Source organism: Perca flavescens, chromosome 9 (assembly GCF_004354835.1).
Source record: "Perca flavescens isolate YP-PL-M2 chromosome 9, PFLA_1.0, whole genome shotgun sequence".
Lineage (NCBI taxonomy): Eukaryota > Metazoa > Chordata > Actinopteri > Perciformes > Percidae > Perca > Perca flavescens.
In genome coordinates this window covers 10,581,652-10,604,657 of record NC_041339.1, presented here as the reverse complement: position 1 = coordinate 10,604,657, position 23,006 = coordinate 10,581,652, and the positions used below count along the sequence as shown (strand labels likewise).

General features: G+C 38.3%; 1 protein-coding gene across 1 annotated transcript in view; it reads right to left on the bottom strand.

Annotated features, from left to right (window-relative positions):
- tgfbr3 (transforming growth factor, beta receptor III) overlaps positions 1–23,006 on the bottom strand; it is an 86,935-nt gene that overhangs the window by 30,518 nt on the left and 33,411 nt on the right. Inside the window, exons 3-4 of the mRNA XM_028587427.1 lie at positions 20,940–21,127; positions 7,791–7,928 (exon numbers count right to left, since the gene is read on the bottom strand). Of these exons, the coding sequence (XP_028443228.1) occupies positions 7,791–7,928; positions 20,940–21,127 (326 nt within the window). The remainder of the gene's footprint in view (positions 1–7,790; positions 7,929–20,939; positions 21,128–23,006) is intronic.

Here is a 23,006-nt window from a genome sequence, read left to right as displayed (position 1 = left end):
CTAACTAGCAAATCTCCAAACCCTATTTTGCATTTGTTTGTTTTAAGATATGTGGACTGTTTAATTGTTTTTCCCATCGGATAAATAAGGAATGGTATTTTTCAAATAGATTTAATTATGTTCAAAGGACTTTAATAAATACCTGAGAAAGGAGGAGAAGAACCACAGAGTTTAAATATGTTCATTAGCTGTTATTTGTTTGCGCTGAACTACAACCTGCTGCTCCGATTTTGCAGTTGCTCGGGCAATATTAAACATCAGCTGTCTGTTCATTCTACCATTGACAGCATATTTTTGGGGATTTGAATTTCTATTTTGGAACTTCAGGTGCTTCACCTTTTTTTCTCTCTCTCAGGGACCCCATCCTCTCCCCTCCCTCTCTTCATCTGTTGCTGCTTTAAAAAGGGGATGAGAGGAGCTTGTGTGATTGGTCATTACTGAAATTCGCCCTGACTCCACCTGTTTATTCTATATTCCTTCTATTAATGTTGTATTTAACCTCTCTTAATATTGTATTTAACCTCTCTTCAATAATGCACCCAGCTGTGGCTGTAGAATATATATATATATATATATATATATATATATATATATATATATATATATATATATATATATATATATATATACACACACACACACACACACACACACACACACACACACACACACACACACACACACACACTACCGGTCAAAAGTTTGGGGTCACTTAGAAATTTCGATTTCACTCCATTATAGACAGAATACCATCTGCGATCAGTTGCATTGTTTTTTTAACCAGGGCAGCAGTTTTCAGATTACATTATGTGCTTACATAATTGCAAAAGGGTTCTCCAAGGTTTTCTCAGTTAGCCTTTTAAAATGATATCAGATTAGTAAACAGAATGTGCCTTTGAAACTATGGATGAATGGTTGATGATAATGGGCTATGTAGATATTGCATTAAAGATCAGCCACTTCTTTCTACAACAGTCGAGAGTCAGCTGCCCTGATTAAAAGAACAATTCAACTGATCTCAGATGGTATTCTGTCTGTAAAGGAGTGGAATGGAAATTTCTAAGTGACCCCAAACCTTTGACCGGTAGTGTGTGTGTATATACACACACAGTATATTACAGTATTTTAGTTTCTTTCTATCTTAATTTGATTATGCATTGGAGAGTATTAAGCACCTCTGAGGGATTTTTGCATCTCTCCATCACATCTTTTATTGATTATGTGTATATTAATCTGTAGTATTTGGATATGTGTAAACCAATAAAATAAAAAATAAAATTATATAAATAAAAAATATACTATAATAGTTCTTATTATTTACATAAGCTGTCACCCAATACTGTTAATACTGTTACTTTTGTTGCTTATGTACTAACACATCAGTAAAAAGGTCCAACCAGTGTCTCTGAGTTCTAGAGTAGAGAGCAGTTCTTCTGAGCTGCAAGCGGCAGCCCACTGCCAACTAAAGCATAACCTCACTATATGAAAATAGAGCTAATCTCTTATTAAGCAATCTTATGCTATTGCTGCCAAAAAGTGTCCTGAAGGTAGATTTTGTTAGCTGTGAAAACCTTGTAATGCGTTACTGTAAAATACATGAAAACTGTATCCAACCTCGACTTAAAAGGTATTCGTATCAGACTTGGCAGCTGAGGGCAAACAAAGAATGTAGAGGAGAAGTTAGTAACATACCATGGGGACTGAGACTCATACAGTACTTTCATGTTCGCAATGCTAGTAACTCATGTACTTGTGTTTGTAATAGCATTTGCAGGCATGCATGTTACTTCAACTCAAATGGTAACGGCTGTCTTCACTAATATAAAATAACCACTGTTAGTTTGTTAGTTCAGTATTATATATTTCTTAAGTATTGTTCTAATATCTTTTAAATTTAAGATATCACCTTTATTCATTATCCATTGTGATAGAAGCACATCTGCCAGTACTCTACATGGCCCAAAACATTTAACAGTACCCTTTCTGCCTATTAGCATCAACATATTACAGCCATATGAGCAGTAAAAAGGAGAAGGCATGCCAAACGTTTGAGATCATTTATCATAGAGCTGTAATCCTCCACTGAGCAACACCCTGAGCCTGGGAAATCGCAAAAGGCTGTTTAGAAATTAAGAGGTGTTGCAAACAGACGAGGGGGTTGGAAAGTGCAGGAAGGGTTGATAGATGATATGAGCATCTTTGGTGATATTAATGTGATAAATGTGTTTGTGGCTGATTTGATCTCATCTCTCTTGATGAGCTATGGGGAGCTAAACACGCTGCAAATGTGCGTGTGTTCCTGTGAACTGCCAAGCTCTTTTGTGGAGAAAACAATACCATATGTCTCAGCGCCACTTGGGAGCTTTCCTCTGCCATTCCTGTCTCCAACTACAAACCAATAGTGGCGAGCGCTACCCATGGTTTCCATTAACAATTACACTGAGGGAAGTGCTCGTGTGTGAGAGCGAAAGAGCTTCTACTACGAGCCTTCAACTAATGAAAGAAACACAGGAGTGAAAAGGCAAAGCTTGGCAAACAAACAATAGGCAACACAAGCCAACAGCAAAACTTTACAGTGTTGTTCCATCCAGAGTCACAAAACATTTGTTCCTGATCAAGCCTTTCAAGCAGAGATGCAACGCAGCCCATCAAAAAGAAATATATGCATGGCCACAAAGTCAACACAGCACACTCTCACTTGGAATCCTAGTGTCCCTTGGTAAAATAAAATTTGGCAATTTATGCCTTTTTAAACCTATGATGATTCTTGTCTTGCATGTTTTACAATAAAAGTCTGGATTCTTGCATTTTAAAGGGAGGCAGGGTCCAGTGTCCAACAGCAACATAATGCTCAATGTCTTTGAAGCTTTTCCAGGCAGCCCATCTGTGTCCACGGAGCCCAGAGCACTAGGACCAGGAAACAAGGACAGGCAGGCACGAATTACAGTCCAATTTGCCACAGGTAACAGCCTCTCCAATGAAAGGGTCGAGTGAAGGAGGTCTGGCAGTGGGTTTCTGTTCTGAAGTGTTAAGCTCTAAACCAGTTCCTCTTGACTCTGTTACTCCGGGAGCTAACCACAGCAACTTTTCCACGTGATAGGCACAGATCAGAACGCGTGGGAATTTGCAGGGCCACTAATGCAGTGAGATTTTTGCACCTGTGGTCATGGTACATAATACTTTTGTGGCCAAATGCAAGTTTTTAATTTAATTGACCATTCGCTAAACCCCTCCCCTAAACGATTGTCCAATCAAAGTTTAGCAACCGTAACTAGGTGCGGCAAGCCTGTTGAGGCTTGGATTTCAGCATACATATCGTAAAGCGCTGTCCATAGGCCTGTACTAAGAGAATCAGCATTTAACGAGTTTGGAAGGGGGTATCCGTATTTTAATTAATTAAAAAAAAAAAGACTAGGCAATTTATCATTGATAAAAAGAGTGAATCTTAACAGTGAAGAAAAGTTTGATCATTGTTCCTCCAGCAGGATGTTGTGTGGTATTTGAGTTGTGTGGCATGTTAAGGAGGTGTTACTGTTTCATATCCGTGATTGCTCCAGTGCCGCTGGAAATTCTGACGGATGTCCCTCATTTTGGCCAGATGCACGTCACCTTCCACCTTCTTTGTGTTGGCATTTTAAAAGCTGGTGGATTTATGAGGACTATGGTTAACTCTGTTGTAAGCTCTTCAGATCTCTGCAGGGTAAATCCAGACAGCTAGCTAGACTATCTGTCCAATCTGAGTTTTCTGTTACACAAGTAAAACAACCTTTGAACGAACACGTTCCACCAAAACAAGTTCCTTCCCGAGGCTATTTTGCAGAGGCACCGTTGCCCCGTTGGTGCTTATCGCCGTCCAAGACGATTGTGATTGGTTTAAAGAAATGCCAATAAACCAGAGCACTTTTTTCTCCCATCCCGGGAATGCTGTGTGGAAGGTCTGGGAATGCGAGACTACTGTGGAGAGTATCTGAGAACCTGGGACTTCTCTGGGTTATGGCTATGTGCAGTCAGCATGGTGGATAAGATACCAACAGCTTGCAATGCCAGAGGGCTCAGTGCTGTCACCCAAACACATATTAACACCTAATTCAGCAGGGGGCCCTGTGGTCACTAAAAAAGCCATTAGCTCAGCTTTGTCTGACTGCAGGGGCCTACTTCTTTACTGTTAAGATTCCTTTTTCTCTCCTCGCCCCACTTAAGAATCATCATGTATCAGACATGTCAGTTTTGTCTCAAAAAATATGTTTGCTCTAGTTAGATAAATAGCTGATCATGAGTAGCTAGTGTACAATATTCTGAGAAACACATTCCTTCAATACAGAAATGTATCATATTTCTGTATCTGTATGATATCATGTAATGTTATCATTTTAAAAAAGTGTATTCAAAGCAGTCTCTTTTCATTAGAGATTAAGAAGTGAAAACTCTTCACTCTGCAAAAGCACTGATGTCCAACATCATTAGCCCAGACAAACAGCAACAGCTCTGCCTGGACTGTAGGCTTTAATGATGGTTGTCAGCTGTTTTCTGTCTGCCACCACTGACAAGGGGAGACATTTACTGTGATGCTGACCTGCTGGTCTTGACAGAAACACCCATCTTACTGACCACACATTATCACAGCTTAGGAAAATTCAAGTAGGCCGGATGCACTTCCATCTGCATGAAATGCAACAGTTGACATGAGAGCATTTATTTCCATTACTACAGGAAAAAATAGTTAAAAGGAGTCCTTTTAACTTGGGCCTCATGTCTTCATGGTGTGTATTTCTCTGAAAGCTATGATCCTACTAATGTACAAGAAAAATGTTAAAAGGGACCTCAAAATTTCCAGGCAAGGCGGAAACTACATTTCTCTGAGAATCTTCTTAAAATTAAAATTTATTTGGATACAAGATAAGTGAAAGTCAGAACACTATCCTTTAACTATGCAACCATCTTTAGTATACAGTAATCACTCTCAGTGATGATTCACTAATATAGCTGCTTGAAGTTAGAGCTGGGCGAAATGGAGAAAATCAAATATGACAACATATTTTTGACAAAATACCTCCATCGATTTTGCGGCAATATTGTAGGTTTGACAATTGTTGCTTTCACAAAATATTCACACAATGACATTTTTGATAGATAATCATCAGTAATGTGGATATAATGACTATGAGGGTAAAGGCAAATACTAGAACAGCTAGAACAGTCTGGTAAGTTCAGTAAATTACATCACTTTACTGTAATGTAGCCTTTAACCCTTGTGTTGTCCATGGGTCAAATTTGACCCGTTTTCAAAGTCAGGAATATGGGTTTCTTTCAACCAAATTGCCCCAAAATTAACATGGACGCATAGATGTATGTTGTATGGAAGTCATACAAGATTCTTCGCAGTTAAAACTAATGATTACTTTTATTACATTTTGGGTGTTTTTAACACAGAATTTTATAACATTTGAAAAAAAAAAGAAAAAAACAGTTTCAAAACAGTCTCCTCCTAAACTCTGACATAAACCAGTGTGTGATTCAGTCAACATCCTCTGATCTCAACTATCAGTCAAAATACTTCATCATTTCTGTTTGTTTGTTTTACTCAAACAATTAGGTATAATGTCATATTAATTGCGTTTATTGACCATGAATAAAAAAAGAAACATTTTAAAAAAAGCATCAAAGGCATGAAATAAAACAACAAAAAATGTCGGGAAGACAACACAAGAGTGAAAACCAGGAGAAGATAACACCCAAATTTAAGAAAATATCTAGCCTCATACAGTATATCGTTATCAATATAATATCGATATATTGCCCAGCCCTACCTGAAGTCACTTGTCAGATAAGCCTAAAAACGTTTCATGTGTTCTAGAAGATTGCTCTAAAGGTCCAAGGGACTGGGACAAAGAGAAATATCTAAGTGGAGCACAAGGCTCTTTATAAAATATGTGTGTCCAGAAGAGCCTGTGCATAACACAAAGATTTTGCAATCCATGAATGTTTTTCTCTGTGTCACATTGGCTTTCACGGCAGGACTTTTTGTGCGTGAGAGGTCAGCAAGAAAACACTAGACCACATATGGAAATCATTTTGTGTACCTGATAATGCATTCTTGGAGAATGCTGTGGTGTTAACATACAATGAAAATGATTACTTCTGGGAAGCCAAAAATACAGAAAAGCCTTCCGAGCACATAAAGGCAAAGAAAAAAGTTTTCATCGCAATATAGTATTTCAAAGCCAAGGCTGAGACTTCTGGGTCTTATTTTGCTATGCTTTTCTCTTGTGACAGGCATTGAACATGGGCACTAAAGCAGTCCATTTTTACATTTTTTATTAAGTTTCCCAGCAAGGCCCCCTGGTACCTTTACTAAAAAAGGCTTGCTCTCCAGGGGACCTGGCTCCAACTACACTGAGATATCCCTCACCAAAACCTCTTCTCTTCTTCCCTCATATGTACTCTGGTCCTAACTTTGTTGAGATATTTTGATATTGCTGACAATGTAACTTTTAAAAGAAAAAACTCCTGCTTTCTCTTATAAATGAAAAGTTGAATTCATACTGTAGACAATAAAACACACTATTTTTCAATTCAATACTCACTATTACTATTAATTAAAGTTTTACTGCTACAGCCTTGGCCTGGTATGACCGGTAGCTTATGGTGGCTAATGTTAGCTGGTGTTAACAAACTTTAAATACTGTAGATGCTGTGGAACTGACCGTCAGTTTGCTGGTTTGATGAGTATTCTCTACTAGTGCTCCTGTAACACTACATTTTAGCATGTCAAAGAAAAGTAACATGAAAAGAATCTTGAGAAATTAAGGCAAATTCAGTGCGCCATTGTCCTGTAACTACCACTTGTGGCCACAGTGTCTGCTGTTCTGCAAAAGCTACATAGTCTTAATTTAAGTCAGTGATGAAGACTTCTTTTTTGAATGAGTGTCTTGCTGATGTAACACATCTGGATCAGTTTCGCCTCAGATTGGACACCAAATGCAACTATTAAGATTATCATTATTTACAAAGAAATTGCCAATATAATTTAGGATTTCAGCAGATATCAAAGTGTGAGGAACCAATTTCTTACTCAGCAGGGTTTTAGTGGTTAGTAGTGTTTGCTACAACACATTCCCCGTTGTTAGGGTTTTCGTGATATACGGATACGCCCTGTCTGATCTGAACAGCTGCCAAGCTATCAACAAGACTGTTAACAGGAGGGAGGGAGGCTGTTGGGGATTCAGCCCTGTGGTTATATAGTGTGAGTATAAAGCTGACAAAGCACATTACAAACTTTTAACAAAAATACATTTTACAGCATGATGTTAGGGAGTGATACTAGTTGGAGTTTGGTAAAATAATGATAGCAAAACATATATAAATAAATAAAACTTGCAATAAAATAAGGAATTATTTGATATGAATCAAAGAGCATTCATATTAATCAAACTCATACTAATCTAAAACTAGTTCCACAATTATCTGACAATCATACAAAAGATATATGTTAAGAATTCAGCTGCACACTTCTGAGGAGAGTGTACATCTGTAGCTAAATAAGTATGCACTGATGAAACATTATTTATACAGAGATTAATGCCTCGCGTCAATGACGTGTATGCATGTACGGTTATCATGGAATACCTCTTGTAGAGTGTAAACAGGCCTCCTATGCAAATTTACATCACTGTAAATATTTTATTTAGAGAGGAAGGCTACTGAAATGGGAGTAAGGTTTAGCCTGTGAGGAAATGAATACACAGTTTTAGGAAGTAAGATTTAAAGGCTTTTAGTGATGCTGGACTCACATGAAAGGTATGTTTAATGCCCTGGGCCAGGTTCTCTGTCTTGATCTTCCAGATCAGTAGTTGGGGGGAGTTGAGCACAAAGACCAGTGGCTTCTGGTGGCGTAACAAAGACTGAATCGGCTTCAGATGCAGCTCCACCTGTTAAAGCAAAAAAAATAAAAAAGGGATTGAAGTCACATGAAGGAACAACACACTGGTAAAATATTGTCAGAATACTGAGGAAGAGATAAGCACATAAACAGAGAAAATTCACAGAATGTCACATGATCCCATTTCACACAGCTAAACTTTAAGCTTTAATTATTCTCATGTTTACTGATATATAACCACAAATATCAGGGGATACCGTTACTATCCTGGTGTAATTGCAGTGCTATAATGTTGTAGATTGTTCTTCTTTATCGGGTTTTGTGGTTGTTTATGTAGTCACTTTCCTGATAAACTCCCAAAGATTGCATGCTGTGTTCTCCCTAAAAAGGTACTTGCTTAGCTCTGATATGTAGCCTCAGCGGGATCTGAACTTTCACACAGTGCAGTCTTTGTTAAGAGAGGAGGAAAAAAGTAAGTGGCGGGTCTCTGTTACCATCTCTACAGCGTGCAACTATGCCTTTGGTTCTCAGACTGCCATTAAAATAGGTTTTCACAGTCTGGTAGTGAGATGGGGAAAACAAACTTGATGTTTTGGGACCTAAACTGTTGTTTTCTTGTTTCGAGTGTTATACTTGTCTGGACCATTTGGACCTAATCTAATCAGGTGGTTCATGGTCTGAGCACACACTGTACTCAAACTCATGTCAGGCAAAGATCTGGCTTTCCATCTACATCTTTACAGATAAGCACAACTTTAAAATAATACTACTTAATTGGTCACATTACTCCAGAGTTAGTAAAACTTCTCAATTCTTCTCTCTAGCTTCGATGAGAAGTGATACTCTGTATTCCCAGACTAATCATATTAGCCCCATTCTGTGTATCAGCAGTAAAAGCCTGTACATCACTAATTCAAGCCACAAGGATTCATATTATAAGATAAAACGACCCCGACAGTAACTTAATCAGTCACAGCTCACTAAAATACTGGCCCTTTGCTTTTCTCAATAAATACAGTCTTTAAGTTTCCATTGAAGCTAATAATGCAATTATGATGATGGTGATTGTAAAATTGTGTTGACAGTTTATTATTATGTGTATTTTACCAATACCCATAACTTGTTTGAATGTGGTTTGGCCATGTATATTATCAAGATAAAGATCTCAACATGTCCTCCAAACCATACAAGGATATGTTGTTTACTCCTACCCTCTAATTCGACCCAAAGGAGTGTTTTCCGTATTCACATCCAAACCAACTAATGGTCATGATTTTCAAATTGTTGTTAACGTTGTGAAATGGTTATAGTTTGGTTAGGTTTAGGCACAAAAAATAGTTAGTTAAGTTCAGAAATGTTATGTTAGAATCAATACATCTGTTATGTTACTTCACTTCCGGAAAAGCAACACCAACCTGCCTCCTTACCATAGACTGTTAAAATAATAGACATAGCAGCAGTGACATCACCTCACATTATTGGTCTGTGGACTACCGTTTTGAAGCCTCAAGTTCGGCAGTTTGTGAAGCTGCAGAGTATGACGCAGCCAAGCAAGTGTTATTTATAGTTGCAATAAATAAATAATTGCTTGCGAAATGGTCAGTGTGCGGGATTCTTTCTAACCTACAAAACATAGGGAAGATGATTTTGTTTCCAGCTAAACTGGCACTAGCTAGCTAGCTTGGTTGGCAAGGTGCTACCGAATGCTAAACAAGAATTTTTCAGGCAACCAAAATGTTCTGATTAACTTGAAATGAAAACACACAGTCAGAGGGTCAAATTGCTAAGCCTCTACCATGACTGACAGGTAGCCGTGTAGCCACACCCATAAACATCCTCTGCTTTATCGTCTATTTTAAAATAAATGACACATTATTATTACCAGACATACCTGTATACATAATTTACAAAATAAACATAATGCTGTATTGAAAAAGACTTGAAACTAGTGATTGAAAACATAAACTAATTATGAAAATGTTTACTGAGGCAATGAATCAAGTGAGAAGTAGGGACATGTTCTCATAGACTTTACAATCTGACTTCTTTTTCTGAGGTTTAAGGCACTTCCACACCGTCTTCACCTTTCAGACCAGGAAGCTCTGTCCATTATTTTTATTTGGCTACAGTTGATTTTGCTGGAACAACTTTAATTTGTCGCCACAGTTGGGTCGACAAGTAAAGTGCAGAAGTCACTGGCTGAGCCAAGAAATAGTTACAGTTAATAATTCCCCAAAAAAAAGAAAAAAAAAGTCTAGAAATATATCTGAGGTGCTGGTAGGCAGTTTTGTCACTTTTTGACAGAGCCAGGCTAGTTGTTTCTCCCTGATTTCAGTCTTCATGCTAAGCTAAGGTAATAGGTTGTTGGCTCTAACTCTCGGAAATAAAGCAAATAAGTATACTTTCCAAAACAAACTTTTCCCTTTAATTTCTCATTGAAAAATTGCATAAAGCCATTTACCAAGAGACACCGACAGCATAGACAGAGTGAACATGACACATCAAAGCCTAATTATCTATTAATTATCTATGTCTTTCACAGATGTAAGCCCTGGAGGAGAGCAACACAAACGAGTGTTTAGTGATGTGGTCGATGAAAGTGCTGCAAAAATCATTAAAAAGTCCCTCTGAGAAAAGAAAATGGAAGAAATTGCTGAACAGTTATCTATGAGGCAAACTGCATGGTGATCCAAACAAACAGATCAGAGACTCAGAGACTCACTGCTTTCTTTTCTTTTTTTATATTTGCTTCCCCCTTACTCCAGACTCTGGAAAAAGCATTTGCATCGCTCCTCTGAGAATAACAACAACCAAGATATAATCATACCTGGCTTGGCTTTGAGGTCCTGGCTTTAAGAAATGGATGAGAAAGTCAGAAGAAGAATAAGAGTGAGGTAGAGTGTTGTAAAAGACGAGGAATTTTAAACCCAGACAGAAACATTTCCAGAAGACATGAGTCACCTGAAAACACAGGCATAAACAGAGCACTGAGGAGAGGAAGGGCCAAGAGGAACTGATGGTGAAAAAGAGAAAACTGTGGTTATTATCTGCAGGTTTAGCAAGTAAACACTGAAAAATACCAAGTTAGATCAGTTCTAACCAGAGCTGGGTTGCAGAATGTAAGCAACAACAGCTGGTGTGCATCTCTGCCCAGGGAGTTGCCGTCATGAGGTTTGGTAAGACTGGTGAGCATAGCAACAGACCTTGTCAAACAGCCATGGTGTGGAGAGAAGAGGTGCAGAAACGCCAGGCATCAAAGTGCCTTGAATAGTGTTTGCAAGGATCAGGTGGCGCTGAGTTGTCCCTCTTGCAGCTACCTTCATGGGACCATGCAGAGAGGGTCTGCCAGGAGCAGGAGGCCACGCCTGATTGATTATCAGGAGGCTGGCACAGGGATTTGGGGTCCAGTGTCCATTACAGTTATGGGCGTATTTGCCAGCGGCCATGGATGGAAGCTTGTCTAGACCTATCACGTTACTGAAATTACACTCCACACAAGGGACGACAGCTGTAGCAGGATAAGCAAGGCCCGTCAGTGAGCATACCATTAGGGGTGGTAGCATGTGTAAACAATTGAAATGTTAAAAAAGAAACAATACAGCTTAAAGCTTTAAATCAGCTTCAACAACAAAACACACCAAACGGGAACAAAAAAACAAACAAATGATGAATCATACACAAGCCTTTATTGTATAACAAAACCACATGGTTAGATTTAGAACGTACTGATGCCCAAGTGACAATGTAATTGCAATGCTTGATTTCTTTGTCCTGTCTTGGGCATGTGGTTGCAATTTCATGACTTTTTAAGCCAACTAAATCACACTAAGTTTAAAGTGTGCTTCACAAACACTGCGCCTCAACGTTGTAATGCAATACTTACTATATTGAGCCTAACAGTGTAAACAGCAGAAACCCTGCAGTCAGAGTCAGAGCTCAGTATCAGTGCGGCTCAGTGTCCTTGCAGTTTCCTTTATTGACAGAGCTGATAAAGCGCCTAATGATGCCTGTTGATTCAAAGAAAATGCAAAACATCCTTTAATTAGCTAAAAAGTAGGACTAATCTAGGAACACGCTCTCCCTCCCAGGAAATAATTATCAAAGAAAGCACAATGTATTCCATGACATAAAACAGAGACATACTGAACAATGTATGAATAACAACTACTGGCTTGTGTATTTTAAATAGGAGACAGCATGGGTTAAAATAGATCCATATCCAAGATATTAACTAAAAACAACACTTCACTGGATAGATAAACGTCTGCATGTTAAACCCTGAAACATTACAAAAGTTGAAAAGAAAGGGCTGGCAAAGAACTGAAAAGTCATGGCTTTAAGAGGAGAAAGGCACAATGCCTGGGACCAATCATACTGTGTTATCTGATGTGTGTGTATGTGCGTGTGTCTTGTCTGTCTGGATCTTGGTTCTTTCTGGATCACTGAGGGTGTACGAAAGGGAAGGGGAGCCGGACAAAACCTTTTGACCGCTCTTATCAGTGCCACCCACATATTTGAGTGCGATGGGGATGCTACCTGGAGCCTTTCCCCTGAACTGTGATGGTAATCAGTCTGCACTCAGCTCAATGTCAAACTGCAAGAAAACAGCCAGGAAAGACGTCAAAGAGAGATTGGACTTCTGGATAGCAATCCTTGAGTGATATGGCAGAATGGTGGGACATGCTGAAGACTATAACACAGCATCAAGGCGTAGAGATAGGGTCAGGAAGACAGACTAAGATAACACTCTGATTAAAGTCAAACAGAAATAAAATCTGTTTTTGAACAACAAAATTTCCAAAAAGAAGTTTTATTTATTTTTAACTGACGATGTTGGTACTTTCATTTCACTGGTAATATCTGTGTTGGCGCGCACAAATACCCTAATGGTTTGTAATATCACTTCAATTTCAATGGCCACACAGGCAGTTATTTAGCTGTGGGGCTGATGTTGTTAGCCCTGGCTAATTCTCATTTGGATTTGAGCATTTCCAACATTTCTATGTAACTTTGGATGTTCCACCTTTATTACAAAATGTATTCACATCAGGAGAACTCTCAGGAGAAAAAATAGTCCTATTGAGCAATAACTGTATGACATTGGATAGCATTGTGAGGCCATACAGAAGCCCCAAATCAAGTTTAAACAAAAACATTGCGCGCCTTGTGTGTGCAGTTTGTCTTGTGTGTGAGCTCTACTCTTATCTGACACTGTGCTCTCACCAGCTGTTTGTGACCAGTGAGCTCCTCCAGCTAGTCACTCACACAGTCGTGATATCTGCGAATTCCAGCTGATAAAACAATCATCTGCTCTACCTCACCCTGATTCAGAGCCAGTGGCTGTGTTTGATGTTTGCCTTTGGTAAACTGATTAGAGAAAGATGGCAGATTTGAGATATCACCCGCCCCTTATGTTTATTTTCTACCCTATCACCCAACAGCATCCCCAGACAGGCCTCTTGTTTTTAGTTGCTTATTTTTGCTCTACACTTTGCAGCAATTGGGGAACTAGCGTCTGCCAAAATGCCAAGCTCTGCATTTACACACATTTGGTGATGGTTTGTTAGCAGGGTGCAAAAGGCCACTTTAGCATGTGACATAAGGAACATATGGAAAAATGTTCAAACTTGATACCTACACCGTTGAACTAAAGCTGGGGGAACAGAAAATAACACTTCAGGATGAGGTCATCGTTTTGGTAGAGCTTAAGTGGCAAAACACCAACACCTTCAGGTCAATAGTCAACCGACAAAAAGATATTTTGCCTCAAAATCCCAGAGGGTTTAAAGCTTGGATGAAATTTCAATTCTAGTCTACAGCACAGTCCACTCTAGACTGTAACTCTAATTTGTTCTCTTTCTCTAGAAGATTAGATCTTTTTAAATAATCTAAGGGAATTTTGTTAAATTGTTTAAATTATTCTACCATTATTTGAGGAAACGGATACACAAAGCCCCAACCTGGCACTACAGGTTTTACTATGACTTGCCAACCCCGAACAGTCACTTTACTAGTCCTATTCCAGGATACTGGCTCTCAGCCTTGGCAGTCTTACATTTAGAGGCCCACATGGATATTAGAGAGAAAAGGGGCTTCTGTTACTTTGATCAGGACAACTGAAGCTGAGGAAATCATCACTCTTTTCCTCAGACAAATGTGAATAACACTTTAGAAATAAAAACATAAATTATTGTCCAGGTGAGCCAGTGTACAGTGTTATGTTATGAAAAAGGAGAGTTAGGAATCTATGAAACAAATGGCCCACTGTCTAAAAGAAACGTTGAGTAAAAATCCAGAGTATGATAAAAAAAAAAAAAAAAAGACCAAAAAATGTGTTTAAAATTGCAAATTAGCCATGGTGGGCATTGTCTGGGGTTGGTGTCATTTCAGAATGAAAAAAAATAAACTGACAAGTTTGTCTTCAACTGACTGGACTAAGGCACCACTGACTAGTCAGTCAAGAAAAAAAAATCTTGAAACATTACATTTCTCCTCATCTACCCACTGGAATCAGTTTCTAACAAGACACATTTCCAATTTTCTAACAAGCCAAGCTAGTGGCTCTGTAAGGCTTTGAGCTAAATGCTAATGTAGGAATGCTAACATGCTCACAATAACAATGCTAACATGCTGATTTTAAGCAAGTATTATGTTAACTGCTAACATTTGCTACAGCCGAGGCTGATGGGAATGGCATGTGTTTTTCAAGTTTTTGGTTATCAACCAAAGTATTGAACCATTTAATTTTTAACCATATAATGGCGCTAGCTGAAAAGTTAATGGATCACCAAGGTTGTTGCAATTCATCCTGAGGGGGCCTGTATGCAGGATTTTATGGCAATTCATCCAACAGTTGTTAAGAGATTTCAGTAAAAAACAACTTTTAAAAGAGCGAGTAGCACTTAAGGAAAAGACAGATGATCACCATAGTCATTAGGATACATCATCTGGGGACCATGAAAGTCAGTACAAAATGTCAAAATAGTTTCTGAGATATTTCACTCTGTAAGTGGTGGACCGACCAACCAACTGACAGACCAACACTGTCATGCCAAATGATGATGTGAATTTCTGACTTTTGATGATGTGAATTTCTGGGTTTTGCATTAAATGTTGTTTTCCTACTGCCATGTCTCAGTACTACAACAATAAAGATGCAATCATTTGCTCACTGGTGGATATTACAAACAGTAACCAGGCAATTAAATACTGCATTTGAGCCCAGTTGTTGGCGGTGTTGGGCAAGTTACTTCCAAAATGTAATACATTATAAATTACTAGTCACTGTCATTTGAGAGTAATTAGTTCTATTACAATATTACTCTTTCTGAATTGTAATGCTTTACACTACTTTTGCGTTACTTTTGAGTTACTTTCACCATAATAACAGCGGAAGTAGGCTATGACTTGGCAGGTAGCTTGTGAATTTCATCCATTTTAATACATCATAATTTTTTCATAATATTTTTTTTTATTAATCTGAATCTGCAAAGTAACTAAAGCTTTAAAATAAATAGTGAAGTAAAACGTACAATAGCCTACTTAACTCTAGAAGTAGCCTATAAAGTAGGAGAAAATTAAAATACTCAATTAAAAGTAGCCTACCTTAGTCGTATATACTTTCCACCTCTGATAAAATCTAATGCTAATGTTTACATGTAGCAAGCCTAAACATTAATTCCCGACATGTTTATATATGTCAGCTGCTTGGACAAATTACTGCCTACTCTGACGTACCGTTACCTGTTGGGACACAGATGTTGTCCGTACCGTCTCTGGTTCTGGCTCTGACCAAAGGAACAGTGACGGGACAGCAACTTGCTTTAACACAGCATAAAAAACTCCTGAAAATAATGTCCATCTCGCAAATGTATCCGTCTCTGCAGTCATTTCAACCACCAAATTCCAGCAACAGGAAATGACACTCGCTGACTTTTTTCTGTACCGAAATGTTTCGCGGTGTTGGTGAATGAAAAAAACAAACACTACATCTTGAGTTAAAATACGTTGTAAATCGCGTTACTGAGATTGTAATGGGTATAATTTATCTATATTATACATTTTTTACCATCATTTTGCCCTCCAAACAATCGCAGACAAGCAGACATCTGTCCCTGGACTGCTGATCTCCTCCATATTGTCTTCTCTGCTAGTATGGATTCTGCTTAGCACTTTTATTACTCTGGATTTGACGTTGTTGCAAGGGACGCAAAAGACAATTTGTAATTTGAGCGGCCAGAGCATCTGGAATAAGACGCATCTGTAGAAATCTGATTGGAATCGCATTTCAAACCACCTCCAAATGTGGTTTGGATCCAATTGGGAAAAATCCCATTTCATGTGGTCTTTTGCTGTCCATCTACAATCTGGACATGCCAAAAAACTGATTTGGACTGGCAGTCTGAACAAGGCCTTAGATGAGAGGATCCATACCACGCTCATGTCTCTACACTAAATACCAAGTGGCCACTGTAAAACCACAATGTGTTGTTTACACAAATTTTTTTTGTATGGATAAAAAAAAGTTATGGTGTTAATTAGTGAGTTTTAGAGGTGCTGATACTTTAGGTGCTGTTCCCTTTCGACAGAGCCGGTGTAGCTGTTTCCCTGTTTCAAGTATTTGTGCTGAACAGACATGAGAGTGTTATCCACAGCAAATAAACATATTTGAATTTAACATTCAAGTTTGAATTCATTATATACACTAAAGACATTGTTGATAAACTCACTAAAGCAATGACTCATGTTACATCCTGGTTGCAGGAGAACTGCCTGCAGCTAAATATTTCGAAAACTGTAGATATATTCTTCAGTAAAAACCAATAGAGTTTCATCTAATCCTGACATAATAGTTGCTGGAGAAAAATTACAAATTGTAAATCAATACAAATATCTTGTGTTAGTAATAGATTCACATATCTCCTTTAAAGCCCATATTGAAAAATTATGCAAAATAATCAAGTTTAATCTTGCAAATTTCCGCTCAATTCGAAATGAGATATCAACAGAAGCTGCAATCATTTTTCTACATTCCATGATTTTTAGCCACTTCAACTACTGCCTAACAAGTTGGTCTCAAGCAAGTCAGACCGCAAAAAGACCTTTGGAAATATTATACAAACAAGCCATTAAAGTCATGGACAAAAAACCAAGGCACTCTCATCACTGTGCAATTTTGAAAAAATACAGCCTTTTAAACTGGGACAGTATTTATAAGTTTGTAGATCTGAGTCTCATATACAAAGTAACACATGATTTGGCCCCAGCTCCTCTAGCAGAGTTCATCAGCGTGTTACTCGAGGCTCTGCCAGAGCTCATTAACAATTATGTCTGCCAACATTAAAAGCCGAGCCTATCGCGCTGTATTATATATTTTATATATCGTAGCTTTTTGAAGTTGTTTTTTGTGTGTTTTGATATTGTAACAGGTACTGTGTACCTTAAGTATTTTACAGTTTTGTTTATATTGTAGTTATCAAATTTGCCATTGACTTGTTAATGTTTCTTCATGTTTGTATTTTAATGCTTCTTTTACATCTTGGCCAGGGGACTACAGATGAAAAATAACCTTTTGGCTAATTCTGGCTTTTTTAACCATGTTTGTTCATGTGTTTTATGAAATTGCACTGTCCCCTTCTAAATAAACCAATAAATCAAATCAAATCAAATCAAAGAGGTTAGTTTGTGGTCCTAGGCCCATTTTTCAAAAAACAACCTAAGCCTAAAACAACAAAATACTCACAGGCAACAAATCTAGTTGTATACACAGCCATATTTTAGCAAAGATATGAGTGATTAGCTCAAACTGAGCATGCGGATGGACAGAGGAGAAATGGATTATGCTGCTAAGAGTGGTTTGAGAAGTTTATGTAATCGTAATCGTTTTATTTTTCCCATGAAATTGGGGTGCTGTTGGAATCCACTGTAACTTTTGTAAATCCAAACTGACTATTTTCCTTCAAAAATGAGCAAGCTATAAACATTTCAGAGACAGCTTTCAAGGTGTTACTTTTTGGAGTTTATGGTTTGTTTTTAGAAAGCAAGTTCATTGGAAGAGATAAACCTCCTTACTTCCAACTTTACTTGCTTTCAATTTGCTTTAGAAAATGCCAAATCGGTTTAACACTTTAGACTTGCATTGGTCAAGGATAAATATAGAGCACACTTGCCCATATGTTACCAAGGATGTTAAACATTTCCAGATCACCTTCGTTTCAAATATGTAATCCTTTTTTTACACTGAATTATCGCCTCCTCCTGTCACCAAAGATGACAGATCAGGGGCAGATTGTGTCAATGAGACCACAGTCTGACGCACTGTGTGCCATCCAACACAGTCTTCTTGAAGACTAAGCACTTAGGAAGAGGCTGCTTGTGTCCGAAGAGGCCAATCTGTGCCCATGACCTAAATGGAAATGCAATCAAGGACCAGAGTGGGAGAGGGGATCTTATCTTATCACAAGCAGAAACCTTTACTCACGGAACGCTAGGCCACCTAATCTCAACCAGAGCTGGAGTGACCTTTTGCAGCCAAGGCTGTAGGCAGGGGAACAGACAGCTGGATTTCTGCCTCCTCCGCAAAAGTCCTCACTTGACCATGGAGGTGATGGGTTACCAACAGCTGGATAAATTGACGTGAAGAGATGGATTTCACAGACCCCAAATTAAAGGTTTTAATGGACTATCTATTACAGTTATACTGGGAGTGTTCATTTACACAGCTAATTATTCCACACAGCTGTTAACAAAGAAGAAAGTAACAATGTAAAGTAAATGTGGCAATTTGTTAAGATGCAAGTACAGAGCCAAAAAACTAAAATTTAGATTTCAGGTGGCCAGTGTCCAAATTTGTTGTTGTATGTATTACATGTATGTACATTTAAATAAATAAACTATGTAGAAGAATAAAAAATATTACATTTGACAAAATAATCAGATTTACCACAAGACTTTTACCAGTTCTTGAACCATTATTTGGTCCATCACTACCAACAGAAAGGTCTCTTGAGAGCAAGTGGAAATAAGATTTAGACAGCCAGGCTTAAGGGTTGTGACAGCTTCAAGAGCAGTGAAAATATGGTTAAGATTGTTTTACTTTTGAAGCGTCCTTGTTGAAACAAGTTTAAAGAGAGGAAAAAAAAATATTGTAATTTATGTAAAAAATCCTTACTGTATGGACTTAAACTTGCATTCAACAATCTGCCCCAGAAAAGGTGACTGGTTACTCAATGTGCAGACAGGGTATGCATGCAAAACCAGAGACCATAATATCAAGCAGGAGAAAAATTGTTTAAATATTGTACCATGTTGGGCCCAATTTGCCTCATTACATTGCATCCTTTGCAATGTGTCTTTTGCACATGCATCAATTGCGTAGTCAATGCTGAAACAAACTCCTGCTCAGCCCTATATAATGACAAGATTGTAATCAAATAATTAAAAAAATAAACTGTAACTGCTTTAATTCATCAACCATACATTGTGTGGAGTAAACATACAACAGAAAACAAATCCTTCTCATTGTTATGATCACATAAATATATAATTTAAGTTCATTTAGTAAAGCCCCAGAACAAGCACAGCACTGAAACCAGTCATTTCTGTATTTACCTGCTGATGCATCATACTCACACGCACTGTTTCTGTATGTTTGGCCTTGGCAACGTTTAAGCCTACATCAGCAGCAAAATTGCAATGGCAAGTCTATACATGCTCCTTTTCACACTGCTGTGACTGAGGGGGATGGGAACCTGGGTTTAAAATCCAGATAAAGCGTTTTTAAAGGTCGTGGGCCTGTGATTCATCTTCAAGCTATGGCTAACGTTGAGGAGACCTGCCATGAGACATTCTGTATAACACCTGAAGACAGGGAGTGGTTTCAAAACCGACATCAACTTATGGAACACTATTAGGAGATGTGCTGACAGTTTGAATGAGCGCACTAAAGAGGTCTTGTTAAAAACAAATAAGTGGTTGGAAAAAACCTCTGTGGAGACATTTAAATGTTTTTCACTCTCTATAAAGTCAAAGGTAAGGTAAGGGAAGCCCATCTGGTCTTCAGAATCAGAACCAGGTTTATTGCCGAGTAGGTTTTCAAATACAAGGAATATGCCTTGGTGTTTAGGTGCACGAGAAAATAAAATCAGAACGTCTGTAACATGTTTATTTTACTGTACCCAGTGAAGCCTCCAATAACAATAACATCTAAAAATGAAAACTAACAGATATTTATGATGTGTTAAATCTCGGTTACATTAGCATTTAAAATGGCAAAGGGTTTCAGCAAAATGTTGCCAACATGGCAAAGTAAATTTGTGCATTTTGTTCCTGTCAAGTTCAACTTTGGTGAATTTTGACACTCAAACTTGCACCATTTGCTTACTTCTGAAGGAATGCAGAACCGGAGAGTCAAAAATGGAGGAGGCTATCATAGCTTGTTAGCTGTGTTGCACCATTTTTTTCATTTAACCCTTACTGTCAAGAGTATTAACTGCTCAACACAAGAGGCATGGTCTTTAGACAAGTATGAGACAGGAATCCATGATGCAAATATGTCCCTTGAATAAACAGGGCAAACTTAATGTCCCGTTAATGACCGCGCCATTAATGTTTTTTAAATGGAAATGATTAACATTTTTTGGATGAATTTCACTGTACCACTCACTGGGACCGGGCCTCTCATACCTCATTTTGGCCAAGCTTCCTCTAAGCAAAAGGGAAAAGGACTGGAAGCCGTTTTCAGAGTCATTGGTTAAAAATAGAGCAAACTAGGGCGGTGGAAATGTCAAATGCAGCACTCTTTATCAGGCTAAACAATAAAGTCCCCAGAAGATAAGACGAAATGGAAGGCAATTTATCTCTTACTTGACTATATTGTTAATCTTGAAAAAGCAATACACAACTCTCTGCCTACACTGATAGTAAATATGGGTTTAGAGAATTGTTCACTATGTACTTTTGTAGTTCAAAGTCTAATCTTGACTGTTTTTATTTTGAAGAGTTAATAATGGTGGTAGACAATATAACTCAAGTTTAACTTCTTTTACTAAGGATGACTCACTTCAGCTGGGTTGTTGTCTGGTCCCTCTGGAACATGTCCCCGCAGGTTGATGATGTGGACCTCCTGAGGGAGGCTCGTGGTGCCTTTGCTGGCACAGCCTGACAGGGCGGTGAAGCTCCTCAACGTTGCCTGTACAGGGTGTCCCATCCCTACCGGCAGCAGCTCACATGGGCTGCGGAACAATGGCCCTGCAGTGAAGAGAAGACAACTGTATGAATCAGATGCTACAGTATGTTCAGGGATTCAAATGGCATGTCTCACAAGATGTTGACTTATCTATGAGCTCTTTCTTGTAGTGAACACAGTAATGTACCATAATGATCTACTCCAGAAAAGATTCAGACATTTTATTTTCAACACGTAGAACAACAAATACAAAATGCTAGTCTTCCTGAGAAATGTACAATTTATAATGTCCTTTGTATTGATGTGTGGTGTTGGTGATGGTAGTCTCATTAGAATATTTAACACTAAATCCCCATTTAATGAGGTGCATGTTTTTTACAAGTACAGTAAGTCCCCATTCTGAAAAGCAACAATTACTAACAAATTATACATTACCAGAATAATTCAGCAAATGCACTTTTTCAGTCATTTAGTCTATAATTTAGTTTGTTCTTCTGGACAATGAAGTAATTCTCAGTCCAACCCCTTATAAGCAAAGTAACTTTTAAAACATATAATTGACACACAGCATTCCAATTATAATTCTCTTAAGGCAATTTCAAGTTTTTATATTCCTTAAATGGTCAAATTTCACCTCTTGTTTTTACTTAATTTAGAACAAGAACCAGACCTTACACTCTAAGTGCACTCTGTCTTGTAAAGCCTGTAACTAACTATTAGCTGGCCTTCACTAGTTGCCTCGAAGATCCTGGACAAAGCATGGTCTACAGGAATGATCCAGTTCACACTGTCCAACTCTCTATATGTCATACAGTACTGTACAGAGATCTCAGTAAACAATCAAAACTGCTGAAGCAGATGTATCTGATTGGTCTCACAAAACGTAACAAATAAGCCAATCACCGTTGCAAAAGGGTTTTAAAAAGGTCACGTCAGAGAGTTTACACTTTGAGAATTTCTTTTTTGACTGACTTATTTCCGTGACCATTGTGATTCACACTAATGGCACCTTTTCCTTACATTCTATAAAGATAAGGCATTCCTTGTTGAAACAAACATCAGAACTCCTTTTAATCTGATAGATAGTTCGCTGAAGCACGGAAGGGAGGGGGGAGGGGACGGGATGAGGAGGAGGGAGGTGCGAGCTAGTCTCGTTTTGTTTGAAAATACTTTGAACGTCAACAAGAATAACGTCTCCCAACATCGCTTAGAGCACCTTTAAGAGAAGAAAAGATAAATAACAATGTCTGTAAAAAATGGCTTTCTTATTATAACTAGGCTACAACTTGATTTCAAAAGTCTTACAATGGGAAAATAAACAGGTCAAACTAAAAAGTTTGGCTGGCGGCTTCTCGTTTTGGCAGTTGTATAAGTAATGTGATCAGTTATGATAATATTAGATATCTTTATCAGCCATGAAATTCCAAATTGGTGCATTACTAGCAAAGAGGGACAGGGATGGACGCTTATTATCTCCCTGTAACTCTCTGTAGGTGCTCTCGTTTTAGTCACAGACATCACAGACACCACAACTACAAACAACAGTAACTGATCCCGGTCAATCAAGCAAAGCAGCACTCAGCACGGTGTATGGACACTGAAGCTGAGTCTGTTGGGTCTCAGTCAGTGTTTTGTCTACTGCACAGTCAGCTGTAATGAACAGTTCAGTGATCTGGGAAGCTCTGGGCTACCTGACTTAAATAAAGATGCACTGATGTTTACAGGATCGCACTTAAGATTCGAATTTGCTCTTGCATGATATGGAACTTCCTTTTCAGCCGCAAGCTTTCAGGTGGTTAAAAAGCTTCACCACATCCTGAGCTCTTTCTTTACGTTCTACATCTGTATGACCTGTATTAAGCATATTCAGAGTGTATCTGCACAACCCACTTAAACACATTCAGGGTGTAACTTGCAGATACACAAGTAAACAGCCATCTC